Raw genomic sequence first — 21431 nt, forward strand, 5'->3', positions numbered from 1 at the left:
ACGGATTACAAAGTTGCCAACATATAGTGGAAATTTTAACTCAAATAAAATGTTTAAAATATATAGAAATGTGAACATATAAAACAAATATTTATCAAACTGTAACTGTAAAGTGAAATATGCATATGAAAAGAAACATTTTGTTGCAAATAAATGCCTGATTCAGCCCCTCCGAGTCAGTGTTGTGTAAAACCACCTTTCTTTATGTTGATCTATCAAATAATATTTTTACTAAATACATTAGGGATTGTGGTTGCAGTTGACTTAAATCTGAAATAAATATATAAGTCACTGCAAGAACTTTGAACATAGCAAGCAGAACATATAGCATTGTTCAACAACAGGATAACAACAGGAACATATAACATTGCTTCAACTTTGAGTGTTACTAATCTTTTGTTATGTATAAAATGAAATATTCAAATTTCTCTTATTGCAGTACGGAATGTTTTCTGACAGTATCCTCTTCAACAGATGCTAAATCTTATGCTTAGCTTAGTGGATGTGAGATAATTAAGAACTGTAATTATGATCCTACATAACAGGTCTAGAACAAGAGAGAGAAGACATTTACTTGTTCCTCATCCTCATTCTTTCCACCATCTGGATTCTCCAGTGGTGAGTCACATACCTTTTACTATTTTTTTTTTTTTTTTGCCATTTGAGATTTGCTTAAATGAAAACAGACACACCTGTATCCCTGCTAACTTAACTCTTGCATAAGGGATTCATTTTCACAGTTGCCTTTCACATCTCCACTCCCACAAGCTCAATGCCAGCTGCGCGCTGACTTATACAACGTTGAATCACCATTCTGATCGTTCAGCATCATGTATTTAAATTTAAAAATTGAAGCAAAGAAATATTTTCCTGGAGCCTTTTGGCATGACAAACGATGTTCCCTGTTTGAGAAAGAGCCGAGAAACAAGAGTCTGCTGGATCTTTCTGTGGGCGTGCTTGCATTGTTTCAGGTCGTTGTTCAATATGACAGCGGATCATTTATAACTGCCTCTTGTTTACATGTTTGACAGCCTTCAAAGAATAGTCAGCATGAGGTCTGAGGCTGCAATAACTTAGACAAACCCTAATATCCTCTGTTGAGAGGTTTTAATTTGTAAGGAATTACACAGAGTGGGCAACTGTGGTTATTTCTGGGTGTTTTAAATCATTTAATGAGTCACCTGAGAAAAGTAATCAGAAAAACTGAATGGGATTTGAGGCAAATCAAGATTTTTTTTAATTGGTTCCAGTGTGAGACACTGTTCTGTTGCTCTCTTAGGTAGGTGTTGTGTGGTTTATTCTTGCATATTTACTCAACTGAGTGTGTTCATTTATTTAATTGAAGCTCGTATTTACATTAAAGCATTTTTTTTTTCCATACTGAAAGAACTCATGGTCATCCTCTAGACCTGCCAGTTTAGGTGGATGTCTTGGCAGGTTCCACCTGTTTCCACTCTTCCTTTGGGTTGACCAGTTCTCCGTGAGATGTCATAAACTTGGTGGTTTTAAACTCTAGGCCTATTTTAAATGTCTCCATTTTCTTCTGGACCTTTCGGCTGCATTCCTTGGTGTCTGTGATGCTGTTTTTCCACTGACGTTTTCTAGCAAAACCTCTGAGGCCTTCACAGAACAGCTGGATTTAAACCGAGAGGAAGTTGCACAGAAATGAACTCCATTTGCTAAATAGATGGCTTCTGAAGACCATTGGATGCACTAAATGTCTTTGAGGGTATCAGTGAAAATGCGGATGAAGTTATAGTTATATTGTATTCGTTAGAATGCATCCTGATGAAGCATTATTAATATTCTCCTATAAAAGGTTTGAAAACATAAGTCTGTGTTAACATGTTTCACTTAGAGAATTAGGTTACAGCAATTAAGTATATTTTCAATATTTTTCTAATCAATTAAATATGAATGTATATGCCACTCTTTTTACATTTTTATTTTTGATCAAATAAAGTACTATTTTCATGTTCTTCAGGAGCTAGTTGTGGCAGAATGTATTTATAAAACTAGCTATTAGCAAACTGTTAAAATATGAATAAATTACTGTCTCTGCATTTGATGAGTGCTTCTTCAAGTTAGATAATATAGAATGTATTTTCAGATTGTTGTAATTTGGTGTTATACAGGTATAAAATGTTGTGATTTGAATAATAAAATAATATTTAAGCACACAACTTTTATCTTTAAGTTGTGGTCCGTCACATAAAAAGTTATGACGGGTCAGATTTGGTCCCCGGTGTTTGAGTTTGACACGTGTGATCTAACACATAAAATTCCAGTAAAAACTATTAAAGTTTGTGGTTTTGTGTGTGTAAGATGTGTGACTTGAAAAGCAGTCTATGTTTATTATGAAAAGTGCTCTATTAACAGGTCGGCTGTCTGATTTGATAGGTATTTAATCGAGAACCGTAATGTCTGGCAATTAACTTTTTCAACAGCTGCGAGGCTAAACGTTTTTCTCTGCTATATGAGCCATTTTCCCTTTCGTCTTAGCATACTAACATCAATCATCTCTCCTGCTGTTAAACTCTCATATTGAGTTATTGAATATAGCTCCATGAAGCCATTGGCTGGGCTGGTTTACAAATTACCTCTTTAAGATTCTCTTCGCAGGCTGCATATCTAAACATAAACTCTGTAAACACGAACGAAAAATGTGATTGAAATATGTTTGGGGTAAAACTTAATGTGAATTGGGATTTATTTTTATCCGATGTGTATTTAGACAATCTAATATCAAATGTGAAGAAAACCAGAGAAAGGGGGGGAAACCATTATTTAGAAGCAAAATAAACTGATTAAGATAAAGATGCTAAACAGAAAGAAGAAAAAGATTAACTGTTTTCTTCAAACTCTAAAATATCTACAATTCAGATGAAAACAAATGATGTCAAAACTCCAGATATGGCAGTTAACATCACACTTCCCCCAAAATGCTGAATAGGGTCTGCATCTGTCTTCATGGCATAAGGTACTGATTACTGCTCATAGTTGCTACTCATTTAGTCTGTGTGTTGATGTTTAATGCTAACTCTGACTAGGTGATGTCATTTGTTTTAACAATGTCTGTATGTAGAAACCATATTAAAGCTAATTTTTACTTTACAAACACCTGGCTTTTGTACAGTGAGGCATCGACATCTTAAAGCCACTGTAAGTACAAGACAAAGGGGATTCTATTTTACTTGTTTTAATACACTGAGCTCGTTTTAACTAATCAAATTATTTTACGTTGGCAAAGATTTCTTTTATCCTCACTGTGAATCCATTCAATCATCTTTCAGTTAATAAAGTCTGATTTCATTGTGATTTCACTATCTACTTTAAAGAGTGTCATCGGCTCAAAATGTCAGGTGGTAATTTTGTTCTATTAAAGCTTATTTAGAAGGTTACAGTCATAATTTTACCTAATGCTGTGGCAGAGTCATTATTTAGTTTTTAATTTGCTTCTCCCTCTGCACTAATGCTTTGAACAGCAGACACACCTACTATAAATTACATTTTAAGTGACATTTTTATTATACATTGAAATGGAAAAATTTTTAATGGCTGCCTTTTCTTTTGGAAGTCATCGTATGTATTTCAGGCTGACGTGTCTGGTATGTTTGGAAACTATGATCATTCATGTTCAACTCAGAAGAACCATCAGAGTATTGTTTCCAATAAAACTAAATTTCCACTACAGGACAGGCCAAGGGCGTGGAACTCATATTGCTTTACATTAAAATAACACAAGATTGGGGAATAAAATAATACAAGCAACGCCCAGTTACTAAACATATCAAACATATTTAAGTCCCTCCAAACTATACATTTGAGCAGTGTCTTATACAATTTTTAGCAGATAACACAAAACTTTCAAGCAGAACCATTGTATGACATGCTAAAGAGCGCCCCCTAGTGATTTGTATAAATATGTATTTGCAGCTCATGTCCACAACAGCAGTTGAACTTGATGAAGACATGTGAACGCTGCATTTGCAAACTAACCATACTTAGATTAGTGTGGGATGGTTCTGCATTATTTAAAAACATCTCGAATTGCCTTATGTGTGCTCTGTGTAAAGGTTAATCTCAGCAAATTAGAATATTCTTGAAAATGGGATTAATTTTAGTAATTCATTTGAAAAACATGCAGATAATGCATTCTAGATGCATCATAATTTTCTGGTTTGCGTCTTATAGTTTATGAAAACCCAACATTCACTTTCTCTAGATATTTCAACCTCATTCAGGACCATTTAAAACAGATTTTAAATACAATAAAGTCAGTCAAGTATTCAGTACTTGGTCAAGATTGCTTCACATGGATTACTGCATATGGTGAGGCAGGGAAACAATCAGTCTTTTGCTCTGCTGAGGTCTTGGGAAGCCCAGATTCCATTAATAATAATCTTCAGCTCATCTGCATTGTTGAGTCTGATGTTTCTTCGTCTTTACAATATTTTGTTATTTCCGTATGGGGTTCAGGTGAGTACAGTTTAATGGTTTTGGATACAGTTTTTAAAGCAGGTATCGATACTTTAGGCAGTGTAGTCGCGCAACAAGTGTTCATACAGCTGTAAGCTAATGTCCACTTCTTCCTACTCCTTTTTAAAACTGAAAAGTAGTGGTAAGCTCATTATTTTGTGTTCGCTTATGTATGTACTTGTTTTCTTGTTTTTAAAAATCTGTTTGAAATAAACAAATGGAAGGAAATTAAAATGAAATTAAATGAACGAGTCCTGCTGCAAAATGAAATCAGCATCTCTATAAATCTTATCAACAGTGAAGCATGAAAATTTTACACAGCTACACAGACTCTGGCTTCACGCAATGGATGAACAACAGATGACAATTTCCACAGAAAAATTTTAATTTTACTGTAAAACTTTAGGTTGTACCTCAAGCAGTGTTGTGTTCAAGACCACCTAACCCGAGACCAAGACAAGACCAAGACCAGAGTGTATTGAGACCGAGACAAGACCAAGACTTTTGGGGTCCGAGACCAAGTCAAGACCAAGACCGAGGGGAGTCGAGACCGAGTCAAGACCAAGACCAGCGGCCCGCGCTACATGACACAATAAAATGTAAAATATGATCGAAATTGCTTCTCAAAATAATCTAAAAGATCCATATTACCATAAAACACCTAGATATTAAATACTTAATACATTTTACCAATATTAAATATTCCATTTATGTGCTAAAAAGTGTGATGGTCTCGTGCCATCCCTAAAAACATAACGCCCTGGGCATTTGCCCATATTGCTCATATAAGAAGCCACCACTGTCTGCACCATTAAACATAGCAATTGAGGCAATGCCCTGACGGTAAATAATGCTCAACCATGAACACTGACCAAGGAGCAACAAGCAAGAAGTAACCAAACAGAAGGCGCTCATCGTGACTGTTTTCACTCTCTATCCCAGTACATGAAGCCAGGCAGTCTGACACCATGGCAGACATTACAGCTGCCACTTTGAACAAAAACAATCAAAGAGTGCATGCTCTGCGTGCTCTTTCGTTCTTGTGTTTTAGTTATTTGTTAATTTAAATATTAACGTACATAATAAAATAAAATAATGATGCAGTGTACACAGAGCATTACAAGAACAAAGAACGGGTGTTCTGTCAGGTCAGATCACGGTGTTCTGTCAGATCAGCATACGTTGTCAGATAGTCGTACGCTTAGCTCAGATATGCATATGCTGTCATTACCATATGATTTTATTTAATCAGCAACATAGAACCATGACGTAGATCATCATACACTTGGTTATTAACAGTTGTATGGCATCCAGCTGCAGCCAGACCTGCTTTAAACACACTTTGAAACCACGACAACGCATGTGTATCCATCTAGTTATCACATTATGTCATATTATAAACAATTTAATTACTTATTTTCGTCATAACTTGTTGCGTATACTGACAACTACACTGACGGTCAGACTTAATGCGCATGCGCTGGCATGGTACTCACTGCATGTATGCTATTCTGACAGCGTATGGCTATGTGATAGAACACCGGCTATATCTGTCAGACATGTCATTACCATAAGATTTCATTTAATCAACAACATAGAATCATGACGTAGATCGTCATACACTTTGTTATTAACAGTTGTATGGCATCATGACTTAGCGGTTAAGTGAGTTTTACACGGGTGTGTGTTGTAGCTGACTCCAGCAGCAGCCAGACCCTGTTTTAAATACACTTTGAAACCATGACAACACATGTATATCTATATAGTTATCATTGAAAACAATTTAATGACTTATGTTCATCATAACTTGCTGCGTATGGTGAACTGACAACTCCTCTGACGGTTGGATTTCTTAGTGCTTAATGCATGTATGCTATCCTGACAGCGTATGGCTATCTGATAGAACAACGGCTCTCAGTGAGTGACACTCCAGTCCTATCTAATAAGTAAAGAGCCATGGAGAAGAATTGACTGTTTCTGAATGTCACCTCACACTATATTGCAGACTTTTGGACATAGCGTTGTCCCATATATGCGACAAGTCAGTCAACACCTCCGCACAATAATTCAGCACAGTGAGTGATAACATTTTTCATCACAATGCTTATGTGTCTCTGTACAGCTAGCTTTGATAACATCGCGTTAACAGAGCTTACCTTCTTTGAGCTACTTTTCTAAGTGACGAAAAAAGTTAGACGTTGTCTCCACCGTCTGTGAAAGCGAAGCGCTGCTGAGTTAGCTGTGGCCATCGGATTTCTTACCATTTATGCAGCGATATTCCATTACTGACAATTAGACAAACATTTTCTGCCATTGAGAGGAAACCACTGCGCATGTCCTGGAGCGCCGCGCGCGAGTGAAAGGTGGGGAGGGGAGGAGGGAGAGTGAAAGGTGGGGAGGGTGGGGGGAGTAACAGAAACACGTAGTTGCTTGGATTTTAATCGGTGCGTTTTGCATCCACTGAAAACAAAGATGTTAACAAATAAAGTGGACAGAATGCTGTACGTTTAGTGATATTTTCACAGTTGCGGTCTTGACTGGTCTTGAAATAAAATGCCGAGTCCTCAGCGCCCGAGACCGAGACAAGACCGAGACCAAATGCGGTCGAGTCCGAGACGAGACCGAGACCATCAAAAAATGGTCTTAAGACCGGTCTTAAGACCAAGACCAACTTCGAGTACCACAACACTGACCTCAAGTGACTTTGTCTCTAGATTTGTTTTATGCCTTGATCTGAAATTAAAGGCACTATTCACTTTCATCTCAGAGAAGGTCTGTGATCATTAGACATAGCTGAGTCTAATATGAAAACATCTGGGTTGTTTTCATATTAGAAGTTGTTTAATTTAAAAGTAACACTTAAGTCAATGTCGTTTTCTCTCGCTGTAATAAATGTAAAAATTCCAAAAACAATGCAAGATTGTATGGGTAGTTGTGAATGAATGTCTTAAATTGCATTTTAAAACACAAAATATGTTTTATTCAATTTAATCTTGTTTATGTAAAAAGTGTATTTTGCATTAATAAAGTGAAATGTTGGCATGTTAGTTTTCTGTTTTCCAAAAGTAGATCTCAGATGTTTTTTTGTTGTTAATGTTTTGTTTTGTAACTGTTTTGTTTTATGAGGGTAACAGGGTGACTCAGAAAATAATGACTCATCCTTGTAATATGTAAAACCACAAATGAGCTACATTTCAAAACTGATGCATTGTTTTACTTCCCTTTAATTAGCACAGTCTAGAGTACTCAACTCTCCAAAGATTTTCAGGATTTATCAATGGATTTTGATAAGGCCATTGTTTAACAGTAATCTGCTTTAGTAAGAAGGTTACAGTAACTTACTGAGAGCTGGATGCCACCAAGTTACCAGAAAAGTGTATATGGCAATTCTATAGTAATGTCATGTAAAAAAAAAAAAAAAAAAAATCTAATCAAAAAAAGCAAAATCACTATGATTAATTTACAGTGGTAATGGTGTATTTTTATTACATCAGCATCCCTTCTGTAATTCATTTAAAGTGTTGCTGTATTTTGATTCTTTGTGAGTTGAGTGAGTCAACCAAACTATATTTGAAAATATTTTTTATCATTTAAATGTAATGTTAGACAAAAAATAAGCACATTTTAATGGAAAATAAATTAAATTAAGTGTTTTTTTTCTCTGTTAAATCTATGTTATACTTTATTGCATTTTGATTAGAAGATATTTTCTTCTTTAATATCAATTATTAATACTAAATGTAACATGCATTCAAAAATAAAGATGATTTCTCTTTTTCAAAAATAATTGGAAAACACTGTTTCCTGTCATTTTTGCCACACGTACAGTTTGCCACTCACAATATGGCAATTGTGAGGCGTCACGTGTTTCATGTCAGTAGTTTTATTTTGAAATTCTCAACCCGGAAATTAATCTGTTTTCCTCTTCCTTTTTCCGGTGGTGTGTACTTGGAAGAGATTCCACAATGGCTCAGAAAGTCCAGAAACTCGTTGCTAAAGTCCCCACACTTCTCGGTGGTAAGTGAACCATTATTATGTCTTACAACACTTATAAAATGGGTTAGTTAATTTAAACCCAAGCCGCGTTATTACAGTTCGTCATACATGCTCAGGTTCTCTGTGACCTCTACGTATCGTCACATCAGGTGCAAAAACAGAAAACGTTACTGCAGGTTTTCCTCTCTGTTTTGTGTTTAGCTTTTAAAGCCGGAACAACCCTGCAGCTTCTTACTTCTCCGAGTAAGGTGGTTTGTGTTTTATTGCAGCCGCTGTCACATACTCCAAACCCCGGCTAGCGACCTTCTGGTATTACGCCAGGGTGGAGCTGGTCCCTCCGTCCCCTTCTGAGATCCCCACAGCCATCGAGGCCGCCAAAGGTCTGGTCAGGAGCTACCAGACAGGACGCTTCGGACAAACCACAGTCAAAGTGAGTTTTTCATTCACTTAAATTACGACTAGTTTGTTCTCTATGGGAGCTGAAAATATATTTACTTAATCTTTACCTGAAAACGCCGAGATTGTGAAAAGCTATCTTAATAAAATTGTATAATGATTGACCACAAAATAACATGTTGAAAAATTCCAGTAAATGATAGACAAGTATGAGTGACAGTTTGGTGGAAAAAAGAAGACAGTCTGGATTATAAAAATAATTATGAAAACCTTGATATTCAAAAAAAATATATATATATATAATTTTTTTTTTTTTTTTTTAAGAAATAGATTATGTAGAGAGGAAATAAATCATAATACTTTTGTTTTTTGGGGATAAGGGGTTGAATTTGAATCAGACAAGGAGCGGTTTTCTTACCTGTAAATGTTTTCCTTTGTTTTGTTTCAGGAAGCTTTCAGGAATGGACTTGTGGCTACTGAGGTTTTGATGTGGTTCTTCATCGGAGAGTGCATTGGCAAAGGAGGCCTGATTGGATACAATGTCTAAATAATGAATTTCCTCTTTTCACAAGGGCTGGGCAATAAATCAAGAAGAAAATATATCACGATATACAGCATGATCAAGAACAATAGGAATTGCATCCAATAGAGTTTATTAATTTCATATTATTTCAGATATTTAAAACAAACTAATCAATAATTATCGACTGATATTAAACGGCTGTATCGTGATATGTTTGTCAGCCATATTGCCCAGCCCTGCTTCTGAGTACCACATTCTGAATGAATTCCAACTACTTATTAAATAAAATCATTGAATCAGTCTTGACTTCCCTTATATGTTTTATTTACAAACAATTTCCTAAAATATTAGGGCTACAAAATGTTTCATTATTACCTCATGAAGATCTTAAGGTATTAGTAATGACTAATGTACTTCAGATGTTCGAGTCAAATTGTATGCTAACTAAAATGGGTTTTTGGTACATTTTACTGCTATGTAATGATGGACATCTCCTCTCGCTCTCGACTCTCAGACATTGCTTTTACAACATTTCCCAAGTATCTGTAGAATGAATGTCGCACATCTTCGGTCTCTTCCTCCAGGTCAGAATGAATAAGTGGCAACCTGCTCAGATTTGGTGCTGCGTCAAAAAAAAAAAAAAAAAAAAAAATCCATTAGTCCTGTAACATGAAAACTGATTTAAGAGTGGATTACACAAAGTTTACCTAAAGGCAGTCGGCCACGTTCTATTTCACACCCAGGCTTGTGGTGAGCTATGAGTAAACACTGGCTTTCCTGCAAACTTTGGGTGGAGATGAAGATGGAGTGCCACGTCTCGATTTCTTTGAGGTGACTTGGGATATCAGGATTAAAAATGATCACCACACCGCTGCAGTCCTTCATGAGTGCAGGCCAGCAGGATTCAAATCTGCAAAAAAATGTTAACTTCAATTTATGGAGAACCTTATTTCTCATGGTAAGATTTAAATCATTTTTAACAAGTCAACTAACTTAAAATCCCCTGAACAGTCCCAAAGTTCAACCTCACAGATCTTGTCACCGCTGCCCTCAGGCTGGGATTCAAATTCCAGGATCCTTGAGACAGTAAAGAGCAGCTGCATTCAGTTAACTGGAGTCCAATAAGCAATACAGTTTTACACTATGCCATGAATTTAAACACTCTGTGAACTGTTTCAGACTCCTCAGTGAGATCCATATCACATTACTTTTAGTATCTGTAATGGGAACTTTAAACAGTTAATGATTAAGTGGAATGGCTCTACTTTTAACACAGGACTTGTGTACCTGACTCCTTGAGTTGGTCTGTATTCCCCACCCACGTTTTCTGTTGTGTCCGAAAGGAAGTTAGCAACAACGGTCTTACCACTCTAAAAAAAGAAGCACATATGAGGCATTACATTATCTGGCATTTCTTTGTAACATTTTGCAACAATAACACATTCACTACACAGTCTTATTTTGTTTAGTGTAAGCATCCAGCCAGAAATGCACTGATGCAGCTTTTCCTCACCTGTTTTATTTATGTGACCTGCAAATTTCCGTTTTCTAAGGGCAATAAATATTCCAAAATGCTTTCCTCAGCTATTTGTTTTAAAAGTGTCAAAAAATAATCACAGTTGTGAATTTTTCTAATTAACAGGTTAGTGATTCCTACCTATCCTATCCTAAAGTGTCCTATTTTTTTTTAGCAAAACAAATGTCTCTAAGCTTTATCTGACTTTTACTAAACTTGAAATCAGTGTTAATAGTCAAAAATAAGTTATTAGTTTTGATGTATTAAATTAACAGTGAAAAATACAGATATTCTACTGTTTTATCTTCTGAACTGTGTTAAAGCTAAACAAGTAAAAACTGACCAAGTTGGATCTCTGGCTGAATAGTAGCTGCATCACTAAATCAAGTTCACTTTAGAAGTAAAGTTAAAGTCGGGGCATTTGTGCCAATAAACCTTAGTTCAAAAATTGTAGAAATTACACAAACAACCACCAAATTTAAGATAGCGTGCATGTTTGACACCGTAATGCTCTAAAAAAATTGTATATTATGGACGGGTTTTGCATGTTTTTTGCTTGAGAATGTGAGAACTTTATCACAAGCCAATTACGTATTAATAATAATGTTGTGTTTATATGCTGGTACTGAAATAAGTTGATTAAGTAAATTGAGTTATATGTTGGACACGTAATATTTTAAGTTAAATTCTTCTGATCTATTATGTTTTTCTTCATATTCTTGAGACACAAACAAAGCATGTACCAAAAGGTAATAAGGTTTAATTACTTTGTTTTCTTTTTTTATTGTTTTAACTCTTTGGGATATAATGCAAAGATTACTATCAGCTATCCATTCCACAAATCTAACCAGGTTGTCAGGGAAACATGTCTGTGGTTACATCATGGTGCAGGGATGTATGTTGTTTTTTTTTTCAGCAGCCATAAGGAAGCTGCTTAGAGAAGAGATGGAGGCCCGTGCAAAGTAATCCTGAACCAAATCTTGAATGTATCTAATATGATGTTAGAAAGGGGGTGAAGTTCAAATCTGAATGCTCTTGCAACAGTGTGTTTCTACTATGGAAATGTGAAAGTAATTCAGGAAGAAGAACGTTAAACTACACATAAATATTGTAATCAAGTAAGTACTATTGTTTTGTATGTTGGGAAGTAGAAATGTAGGTGTTGCCAACATTACTGAATGTTACCTGGATTATGAGGAATAAGCACGCTTTAGATTTATTACACAATAAAGGATTTTACAGTTGTAAATGTTAATAATCAAGATTAATGTGTACTTGTCAACACTTTACAGCTACAGACTGTAATAATAGAATCAATCTTACCTCAGTAGGACCTACGAAGAGAATTTTTGTTTTAAACATTTTTACCAGCCGATCATTAGCCTGTCCAGCTAACTTGCTACGATTAAACCCTTGTAACACGAAGCTATCGTACTCAAATGAAAAAAAAAAAGAAAAAGTAGTAGAAGTATTTTCAGTATAAAACAAGTAACATTAGCTTAGCTGTGTAGATATTGTCGGAGCTGGGTAGTCGCAGTAAACTTCCTTTTCGTTGCTATGGTTTCAATCATTTCTTTTTTCTTCTTTTCATTATTGGCTATTTGGAACTCTACTTAAATTTAGCCCCGCCTCTTTTCCTATCTAAAGAAGCCAATGAGCTTTCAGTGAATGTATTTGCGTCATTACGTTACCTGAAAGCTAACCAATCAAGTGTAGATATTGCAACGAATGCATAGTTCCCATTGTACTAGCGTCAATAACAACAGACAACCCGAAAGCGTGAGTAATATTTATCCTTTCAACGCATTTATTTGTCAGGGACTATTTTTAGGCTCAGTAAGTGCAACAAGTCTGGTGGTGGTCTTGCTGGTTTCATTGAACAAGCAAATGTTCAGTGAGTGGATCGAAACGCTTAGCAGCTGCTCAACCTCATCTGTTGCTATGTGTTGACCTTCGAAGCCCCTTTGCTGGCACAAGTCATAAGGTAAAGGTAATAAAACATATTTGAACTATAAAATAAATTGCACAATAATCCTATCTTTTCTCTTAGCACTGACTGTTACTCTCTTATTTTAGTTTTCAACGTAAGGTATGTCTCCAGAGGGTAAACCCCAAAGTTCCCCACTTGGTTTCAGTCCCATCAGGGAGGGTCTCCCTCTGAGTCGTCGTGACCTAGACAACAGTGATGAACCAGAAGAAGGGAACAGGGCGTGCACTAGTGTCCAGGCAAGAGCTGAGTCTGGGTGAGGATGTGGAACACATTTGTTTGTAAAACGCAGCATAAGCTGGGCAAAATATGCAGTATGCTCTAGGATACCTGAAGGTTTTCTCTTTCTCAACCCTGTTTTTAGCCCCGAGAACTTCAGTAGTGGGAAGAGCCCTTTTCTGAAAGTCCTAATAGATGCAGAAGCTGCTTCCAGCGCTGCAGCAATCCAGCTTGTGGCTTTCAAAGACGCAGTGGACAACGAATTTGCTGTATGCTTCTTTTCTCCAATTTCGTATCCCACAGGTTTTGTTTAAAACATTTGCAATTTCTTTAGAATGTGACTGTTTCAGAACTGTAATACCTTTATTATTATTATTATTATTATAGAGCTCTGGGAGGTCTACCAAAGACAAAAGCCAAATCACCCGCCAGAAAGTGCTTTTGCTGGAGAAGTTGGAAGAATTCAGGCGTTTGAATAAATCAGTGCGACAGAAGCTAAAACAACTTCAAGATGCAGAGGTAGATTTTGTTTTTTAGTATGTTGATTACATTTGTAAATGTAGACCAGCAAATAGAAGATGTAAACATGTTGTGTTCATAAGTTTGACATTATTTTCTCATAGGCATATCGAATTGATGCTGACAGAAAGATGGAAACCTTACTGAAATGGATCAGAAACGCTGAAAATGAAAATGAGGTGACTGTTTCGTTAAATCATATTTGGTCAAATGCATTTTGTAAATAAGATCTTGTGGGGGCAAATGACAAAATTGTCCTTATTTTGATCCAAAAAGAATTTAAAAAAAGACCTCGATGAGACCGAGAAGAGGATTGGTAAACTGATGGATTTGCGGAGAGAAGAGCAGGTAAGAACAACCAATACTCAAAAAATACAATCTTTTCCCAAGTAGCCATCGGCCGGTTACTGCTATAGAGTTATTCTAAGTCTTTAAAATGCTTCTTAAAATTTTTTTAAGAAGGTCTGTGTAAGCGTTTGAAAATTAAAACGGCAATAAACTATTGTTGTAGTTGATGCTATCAGTAATAAGCAATATGAAAACAAATGTTGCTTTTCATGTTTTAAATAAAAGCAACTAGGACTTGTAACCTTTTGTAACATTTTTAAAAATATATGTATTTATATCTTTTAAAATATGTGTTGTTGTTGTTATTGTTTATCTTATCAGGAGAACATTAAAAGCTTAGTTCACACCACCAAGTCCATTGACACAACTCGTGCTCACCTGCAGGGGCAGCTGCGCAACAAGGAAGCAGAGAACAATCGCCTGGCTGTGCATTTACGGGTAAAAACCCTCCACTTTGTTAACCTGAAACTGTGGAAGAAAAGTTTTAAAATATATTAAGATCTTTTTTTTTTTTTTTTGGTGTGTTACAGAGCCTGGAGAGAACTGTAGCAGAGCAGAGGTCAGAGATTGATCAGCTGAAGACATCCTTCGCCTCCCTGACCAAAAAGGCTGTGAAGGACAAAGAATCTCTGAGGAAAGCTGCACAAGCACAGAAACTGAGAGCAGAGAGATTCGAAGCTGCCATAGAAAAGTGCACTGCACAGCTAAAGGAAAGGGTATGAAAACAAAACAAATGTAAGTGCTGGTTGTCCAAACTCAAATTCACCATCAGAACTCAAGGATGTTGCCTTCACTGTCAGGATTCCCAGCTGGCTAAAGCCCGTTCAGAAAGAGACTCCAGGAGACGGCGAAAGGAGCAGGTGACGGATGAGAAAGAAAAACTTGCTGCTCAAATAGACCTTATGAAAAGGTTTGTGCTCCATTCAGTCGGGCTTGTAGACTCCAGCAAGCACGTGAGACAGCTACACATTTATACTGATAAACCGTGTGGTATTTCTCCTCCAACAAAGTGAATTGGCAGAGTTGACACTGAGGCTTCAGAAAGAGAGGGACGAGCTAACTGCAGCTAATGAAAGAATGGCGCAAAGCCTCGACAAACTCACTGCTGACAATGAGGACCTCACCATCACTAACGCAATACTCAAGGTATGAAGTGACACACAGCTTTTGCAGGGAATTCATCTTTTCGATAGTGCAGATTCTAAAGGAAAGGTATTTATGGTTTATTAAATGATTTCATGTTAAACTCAGTAGATTAGAATATCACCAAAAAGTGCAGTAGAAAAAGCCATTGCTTCAAAAACCACCACACATGAACATATCCAGGACGTGGGCTGCAACTGAGATTCCTTGTGTTGATAAAAGAGGATGTGCCTGCATTGAAGTCCTTTTCTGTTCAGCCTTATTTAAGCTGCTTCGAATGTTGTATGCGGTTCATGAGAGACTTAGCACAAGGAGTACAACTGTTGCAGCTCATTTCCTGGATGAGGTTCATCCTGCATGTGGAACTTCTTGAAGCACTGACTCCACCTGTGGTCCACCCCTTCTGAATCTCCCTAAATTGTTAAATGGGCTTCGCTTAACAATCTGGTCAAGGCTATGATTATCCTTGTTGCCTGTGGAAATTGTTCTACCACAGGTTTTCCTTGCACTCAACCTTCCATTGCTATGCTAAGGAACAACTACTATCCCTTGCAGAGGTTATGAACGATTCCTTGCTGCACAAGTGTGCAGTCGTTTATATTTCCCATGGTTGTCTACACCATAATGTGGTCATATCTTCATATTTCTTATGCACATCTTTCTCCTATTGTTATTATATCATGTTCAGGTTTTTGAGATGCAAATTTAACAGAAAGAAACAATTGAACTACATCACTCTGTGTAGTTGACCAATATAATTTTCTCTTCTTGTATTGAATTACTGAAAAAAAGTGCTCTAATTTCTGAAAGTTTTTGCACCTTTGCCTTCTATTTCTTCTTGTAGGCTACATTTTTTTACGGCTGTTTTTTCTGGTATTTTTTTTGCTTTTGCTCTAATTCTGCAGCTGAAATGATATTTATTTATGCGTGATTGCAGTCGTCCGTGGCTCAGTTGGAGGAGCAGCTCGCTGATTGTGAGTCGGCGCTCGTTGAAGAGAAGACCATCTCACTAGAAAAGAAACATGAAGCGGAACAATGCCACTTTCAGGTCTGTGTTCTTTAGGCTCTGAAGGGAGGTTACCTTTGGTTTATATTTAGGATGATGATATTCATGTTTGATCAGCCACTTCACAGTTTGGGTTCAAGTCAAACTTATAGAATATGTCAGAGGTTTTTTGCCTCTTTTTTTTTTACTTTTCTTAAAATGAGCACAAGGTTTTTTTTATTTCGGTGGGGTATATTGATGATTACAAACTATAATTAAAATAATCTGTTTGATTTTGGATTGCTCAGTCCAGATTTGATATAATCAATCACATTTTAACTTCCAAAATGGTAAGATAGCCCTTCACCACACTGCTGAATCAGTAACCAGCTTCAGTCCTGTGTTGTTTGGTCATTTGTGAAAATAAAATGCTAATAAAACCCAACTAACTGAATGTTTTGTACTCAAATATCCATGAAGCAATAAACTGACAGAACAACAGAAAAATGTGGCCATATTATAGGAACTCTGTTATATCAAAGACTCAACTGTTTTTTTCCTCTGTCTAGGTTGCAGAACTCAAAGCTGAGATCGACAGTCTTCAAATAAAATATGCAAATCTGTTGAGGGAAACAAGAACAACACAAGACGTGAAAGAAACAGAAGTTGAGAAGGTATTCCCACCTCCACATTTTAATCCCGTTTAGCAATTAATGACTAACGGTTGATTGAAGCAGAAATTCTCGCATAACTCTTATACTTTTTCTAATATGAACAGCTCCACATCTCTCTCCTTTTTGCTTTTTTAAATTGCCTTTCACTATGCTGTTAGACCTCTTCTGCAAAACCCTCAAATAGTTTGTTTTAACAACCTAACGCAGTGTAAATCTTCTCAGTCCAAGTAGCACGGATGGGGAGCTTTGCAAACTTAAAAGTGTTTCTATGCCTGTGCCTGTTCCCTGCACTGGACCCACCCTGGAGCCCAGGTGAGGCAGGAGCTGCAGGGACGCATAGAGGAGCTGAGAGTTTACCCTGAGTTACTGGGTGAAGCTGAGCAGAGCCTCCTCCAATGCCAGGAGAACCTGCGCAGGTTGGAGAGGCAGTGTTCGGAAAAATCAGAGTCCGTTAAGGAACTGCAGTTTAAGGTGTGCAACCCCAGCTGTTGTCATCAGACATAACATGTAAAACTCATTTACATATATCTTGCCACTAGGTGGTGGTACAACCCCCCTGTGTGTCTATTGTGCTTCCTTATCACAATGATTTTTCTGGTTGCAACCAACAACAACAAAAAAAACCTGTTAGTGGTGTAGAAAATGCAACCCCGTGTATATTTTGATGTGTTTGTTGCTGTGTGAGTTCTCCATCACTTACATTGTGTCTCCCACATAATGTATTTGCTAAATAATTATTTTTCCACTTTTGAACGGTTTCCCTTCATCCAAACAATGCACCTCTGAATTACACAATTTCTGTTTGCAGATGGAGACTCAAAGTAAACAGCTGAGATCATCTCTGGAGATGAAAGAGTCTGTTCATGAGGCCAATTTGAAGTTACAAGAAAAAGTGAATTCTCTCCAAAGGCAAGAAGACACACAGTGGCTGAACCAACCTTTGCTTAACTGACAAGTCCACAGATGCATGTTATTTGATTTGGGCCTTTGCAGCAAACAAATAAGCTTTGGTATTAACCGTTAGTGTCAAACTCCAGTCCTCGAGTGCAGTTACCGATTTTAAATGTGCCCCCACTCCAGTGTAGCTAAATTACTCCAGTGTAATTTAGTTACTTTGTAGCTAAATTATCCCACTAATGAACACATAATTTGATTTAGGTGTGTTGAAGCAGCGTCTAAAGGCTGCAGGACACAAGGCCTTGAGTGCTGGAGTTTGACCCTGGTAGTTTGGAGTAGACAAAAATACCTTTCCTCTTCAGAAAAATCGATCAGGTGCAGCAGGAGAACCTGGAGCTGGTCCGGAAGCTGGCGGCTCAGGACGAGGCCCTTAGCTACAGCAACCGGCAGCTGGATCAGCGCTCCTCAGAGTGTCAGGCTCTGGGTCGGCAGCTGGAAGGTGCTTTGTCAGATGTCAGAGAGCAGGTGAGCTTCAAAAGTTGTCCTGTCAAGTTTTGAAAAAACAAAGAGATTTTTTGCTCAGATTAAAAGGAACAGTTAGCTTAAACCAACATTGGTGAGTTACTCATTGCTTTGTCCCAGGTGAGTAAAGTAAAAAGCCAGACTTCCTCCAGAGAAGAGGCTCTGCAGACGAAGATCCTGCAGCTTCAGGCTGAGCAGAGCAGAAGGAATAATGAGCTGAAGCTTCTTCGTGAGAGCAAGCAAAATGTGAGCAACGCATTTCTAAGACGTTCTCCTTTTTTATGCCAGCAAGTTATGCAATGTCTGATAGTTGAGCTGATGTCCAAATAAACTACTGCTCGTCTGCCATCGATCTTCAGGCGGTGAAACAGTTTGAGGTGCGTCTGAAGAACCTGCAGCTCAGTCTGGACCAATCGGAGACCCACAAACGCAGCATTCAGAATTACGTTGATTTCCTCAAAAAATCTTACATGACAATTTTTGATGAAGGGCTACAAACATCAGCTTTTGGATCATCGTATTTCCTAAAATGATGGTTTGCATTTTGTGTGTGTGCACACTGTAATATTTATATCAAGTGAGAGTCAAAATGAAGAAATTTTATTGAGAGACAATAACTGCTGCATATGGTGATAATGGTGATAACCCCAGATTTATAGAGGTTTTGATAGCTGTTTCAGCTCAGGTCCACAGAGAGGCTGTTTCATATTTTGTTAAATGGATTCACTCTGTAAAGGTGCTACATTTTTCAACATTGTTAAAATGGTGCAGCAGAAAAAATGATCATCTGTGCGCTCTGGTGATGTGGTTGATTTTTCTACTCTCTTAAGAGAAAGTTGCTGAAAACAAAAAAACATCTAAGTTAATCTGGAAACTAGAATGATGAATGGTAAATTGTTTTATCCAAAAATTTACTTCCGATTATTAATATTTCTACAATGTAAAATTTGAGCAATAATGCCTAACTGTCAATTTTCCTTCTATGCTATTGGCTACAGCAGTATGACTCTTTATTTTAATAATTTAAGTTATAGATGACATTGCTAAACTCTTCAAGCACATTTTTGTGGCTTTAAGGACGTGGTTTGTGTTTTCTGTGGACTCTGAATGTTAAGTCTTTGTTTCAAAGAAGGCAGAGGTCAGAACCTCAAACATTTTACTGAGGATAATTAAGCCCTGGGGCTGGTGGAGGGGATTTAGAAAACTAAGACTCGCTGTTTGTTGATGACAGGAAGCTGCCTGAAAATACAGGGTGTTGCACAGAGAAGGCTTCCACTTCCTGTGTTTAGCACATTGTCTGGGTGTAGTTGATTTGAATTCCTGAAAATCATCATTCCTTTTTAAGGTTACATCTTCAGATTGAGCAGATGGTTTAAAGGTCAAGGGACAGATGGATTTCTGTTTCTAAGCTCTTTAGTCTAGCCAGTAGCCAGTTGGTTAATGACTTCTGTTTTCTTTGCACACACGATTGGTTCTCAGTCCTGAGCTTGCATCATGTCAAGTATGTAAATCAACTGTCAAAACTGATTAACTTAGGCTTCCCACATGTTGGACATTATTTTATTTTTATTTTGTCTTTGGTGAATGTTATATGGATTGTTTTTTGTTTTGTTTTTGTTTTTTTTTAACTGGAAACATGCTCCTTAATTTACCTCTTGTCTTGTTGGAGATCTCTGGCCTGCACGGACTCATTACCATGTAGTGTTATCTCTCTGTGGTCTCAACTTTATACACAAAAAATGAAAACTCAGGCAAACTGAAATTTGGTAAACAATCTAAAGAAAACCATATTGATCCTCTAGATGAAGTTGTACTTTTTTAAAAGACAATGAAATTTCGGTAACACTTTATTTGAAGGGGGTTGAATAAGACTGACATGACACTTTCATTAACATGACATAACACATGTCATAAACATGAATAAGCCTTCATGAATATTTATGACTGTTGTCATAAAGCGTCATTCGGTAAATCATGACACTTTTAATACAAAGTTGACATTATTCAAAATGTCTTTGTTATGACAACTTGACATTAACCAAGAAATCATTACTGATATAAATTTGTTATAAAAGTATTACTGATTGCACTTTAAAAATTAGGTAACTTTATGTTATTAAAGGTAAAGTTTAAACAGTAATGATTTCTTGGTTAATGTCAAGTTGTCATAACAAAGACATTTTGAATAATGTCAACTTTGTATTAAAAGTGTCATAATTTACCGAATGACGCTTTATGACAACAGTCATAAATATTCATGAAGGCTTATTGATGTTCATGACAGGTGTTATGTCATGTTTATGAAAGTGTCATGTCAGTCTTATTCAACCCCCTTCAAATAAAGTGTTACCGAAATTTCTTCTAAGTGCAGCTTATAAACATGAAAACACAAGAGACTTATATTTGCACTAGAGATTTGCCTACTTTAAACACTCATAATGCATTATCATAAAGTTATCAGATTGAACCAGTTCTGGTGTTTTAGCCCCTTTTTTAGGTTGCAGTTTTGCAAACAGACATGTTCTGTTTATTATTTTTGCATGCTCGTATGTTGCTTTTTTTGTATGCAACATTTAAGTCGTAGGTGAATGTACCAAAACATCAGTGGTGGTTGGGATATTTTTAATCTTCATAAATCTGCTCTTCCAATGACTCAAAAACAAAAAGGTCTGTTTTTGCAGTGATTTGTGAGAAGAAGTGGTGCGTATTTTCCTTTTCCTTCTCAGCTGGTATGAGATTGTGAGGCTGTAAATTAATTTAGTTGTGAAGATGTTGCTGGTTTGCAAACACAATTACTGAAAATGTTGGGACATTTCCCAAACTCATCTTGTAATGACGGTGGATTACTGTGGCTAGTTTTTCTGGATTTAAATAAAAACAATACTCTTTTTTTGTATCCTTTACCGTCACTGTTATCCGTCATAATCTCTAAAACCTCATAAACTATTGTTTACTAGATCTCTGTGTTCTTGCAATGACCTTTTAAAATAAGAAGATCCCATTAAGAGTCAGAGGAAAAATGCACTTGTGGTTTTGTGTTCGATGCATTTGGTTTCTTATATTTTGAGAAATGGCATCACTCTTGTAAACAGCCTTGTAAACTGGTGTGATTGTCAGTTTTAGAATAATGTCACATTAAATAAATGAAAAGAAGCCTTTGGTATTGTGTTGGTATCACACTAATTTACTTGCTGGACTGGCCAACGTGTCATGTTTTGGTTTGTCAA

The 21431-nt window shown here is 36.8% G+C and overlaps 3 protein-coding genes across 4 annotated transcripts; 2 read left to right on the forward strand and 1 right to left on the reverse strand.

The window, feature by feature from the left end:
• The first annotated feature begins 8348 nt into the window (after positions 1–8348).
• Positions 8349–9695, forward strand: LOC106924535 (ATP synthase membrane subunit g). The gene is made up of 3 exons (XM_014998287.2): positions 8349–8496; positions 8745–8905; positions 9320–9695. The coding sequence occupies exons 1-3, from the start codon at positions 8445–8447 to the stop codon at positions 9416–9418; spliced, it is 312 nt and encodes a 103-aa protein (XP_014853773.1). The 5' UTR covers positions 8349–8444; the 3' UTR covers positions 9419–9695.
• A 1-nt stretch (position 9696) lies between these two features.
• Positions 9697–12466, reverse strand: ift22 (intraflagellar transport 22 homolog (Chlamydomonas)). Its single transcript, XM_014998285.2, has 5 exons — positions 12234–12466; positions 10682–10764; positions 10388–10471; positions 10102–10304; positions 9697–10016 (listed from the first exon to the last, which is right to left on the reverse strand). Exons 1-5 carry the CDS (start codon positions 12270–12272, stop codon positions 9868–9870), a joined length of 558 nt encoding a protein of 185 aa, XP_014853771.2. The 5' UTR covers positions 12273–12466; the 3' UTR covers positions 9697–9867.
• Positions 12467–12646: 180 nt separating this feature from the next.
• Positions 12647–21357, forward strand: LOC106924527 (outer dense fiber protein 2). 2 transcript variants are annotated; one of them, XM_014998274.2, is made up of 17 exons: positions 12647–12900; positions 12987–13153; positions 13262–13385; positions 13504–13635; positions 13740–13814; positions 13912–13983; positions 14305–14421; positions 14514–14699; positions 14784–14893; positions 14994–15129; positions 16064–16174; positions 16681–16785; positions 17098–17256; positions 17594–17694; positions 18045–18207; positions 18325–18450; positions 18564–21357. In XM_014998274.2, the coding sequence occupies exons 2-17, from the start codon at positions 13002–13004 to the stop codon at positions 18735–18737; spliced, it is 2043 nt and encodes a 680-aa protein (XP_014853760.2). In that variant the 5' UTR covers positions 12647–12900; positions 12987–13001; the 3' UTR covers positions 18738–21357. The 2 variants fall into 2 exon arrangements, with proteins under 2 accessions (XP_014853760.2, XP_087870752.1); XM_088014626.1 differs by lacking the exon at positions 17098–17256.
• Positions 21358–21431: the final 74 nt, after the last annotated feature.

The sequence above is a fragment of the Poecilia mexicana genome, unplaced genomic scaffold, assembly GCF_051168715.1.
Source record: "Poecilia mexicana isolate PSO_F unplaced genomic scaffold, ASM5116871v1 scaffold_17, whole genome shotgun sequence".
Classification (NCBI taxonomy): Eukaryota; Metazoa; Chordata; class Actinopteri; order Cyprinodontiformes; family Poeciliidae; genus Poecilia; species Poecilia mexicana.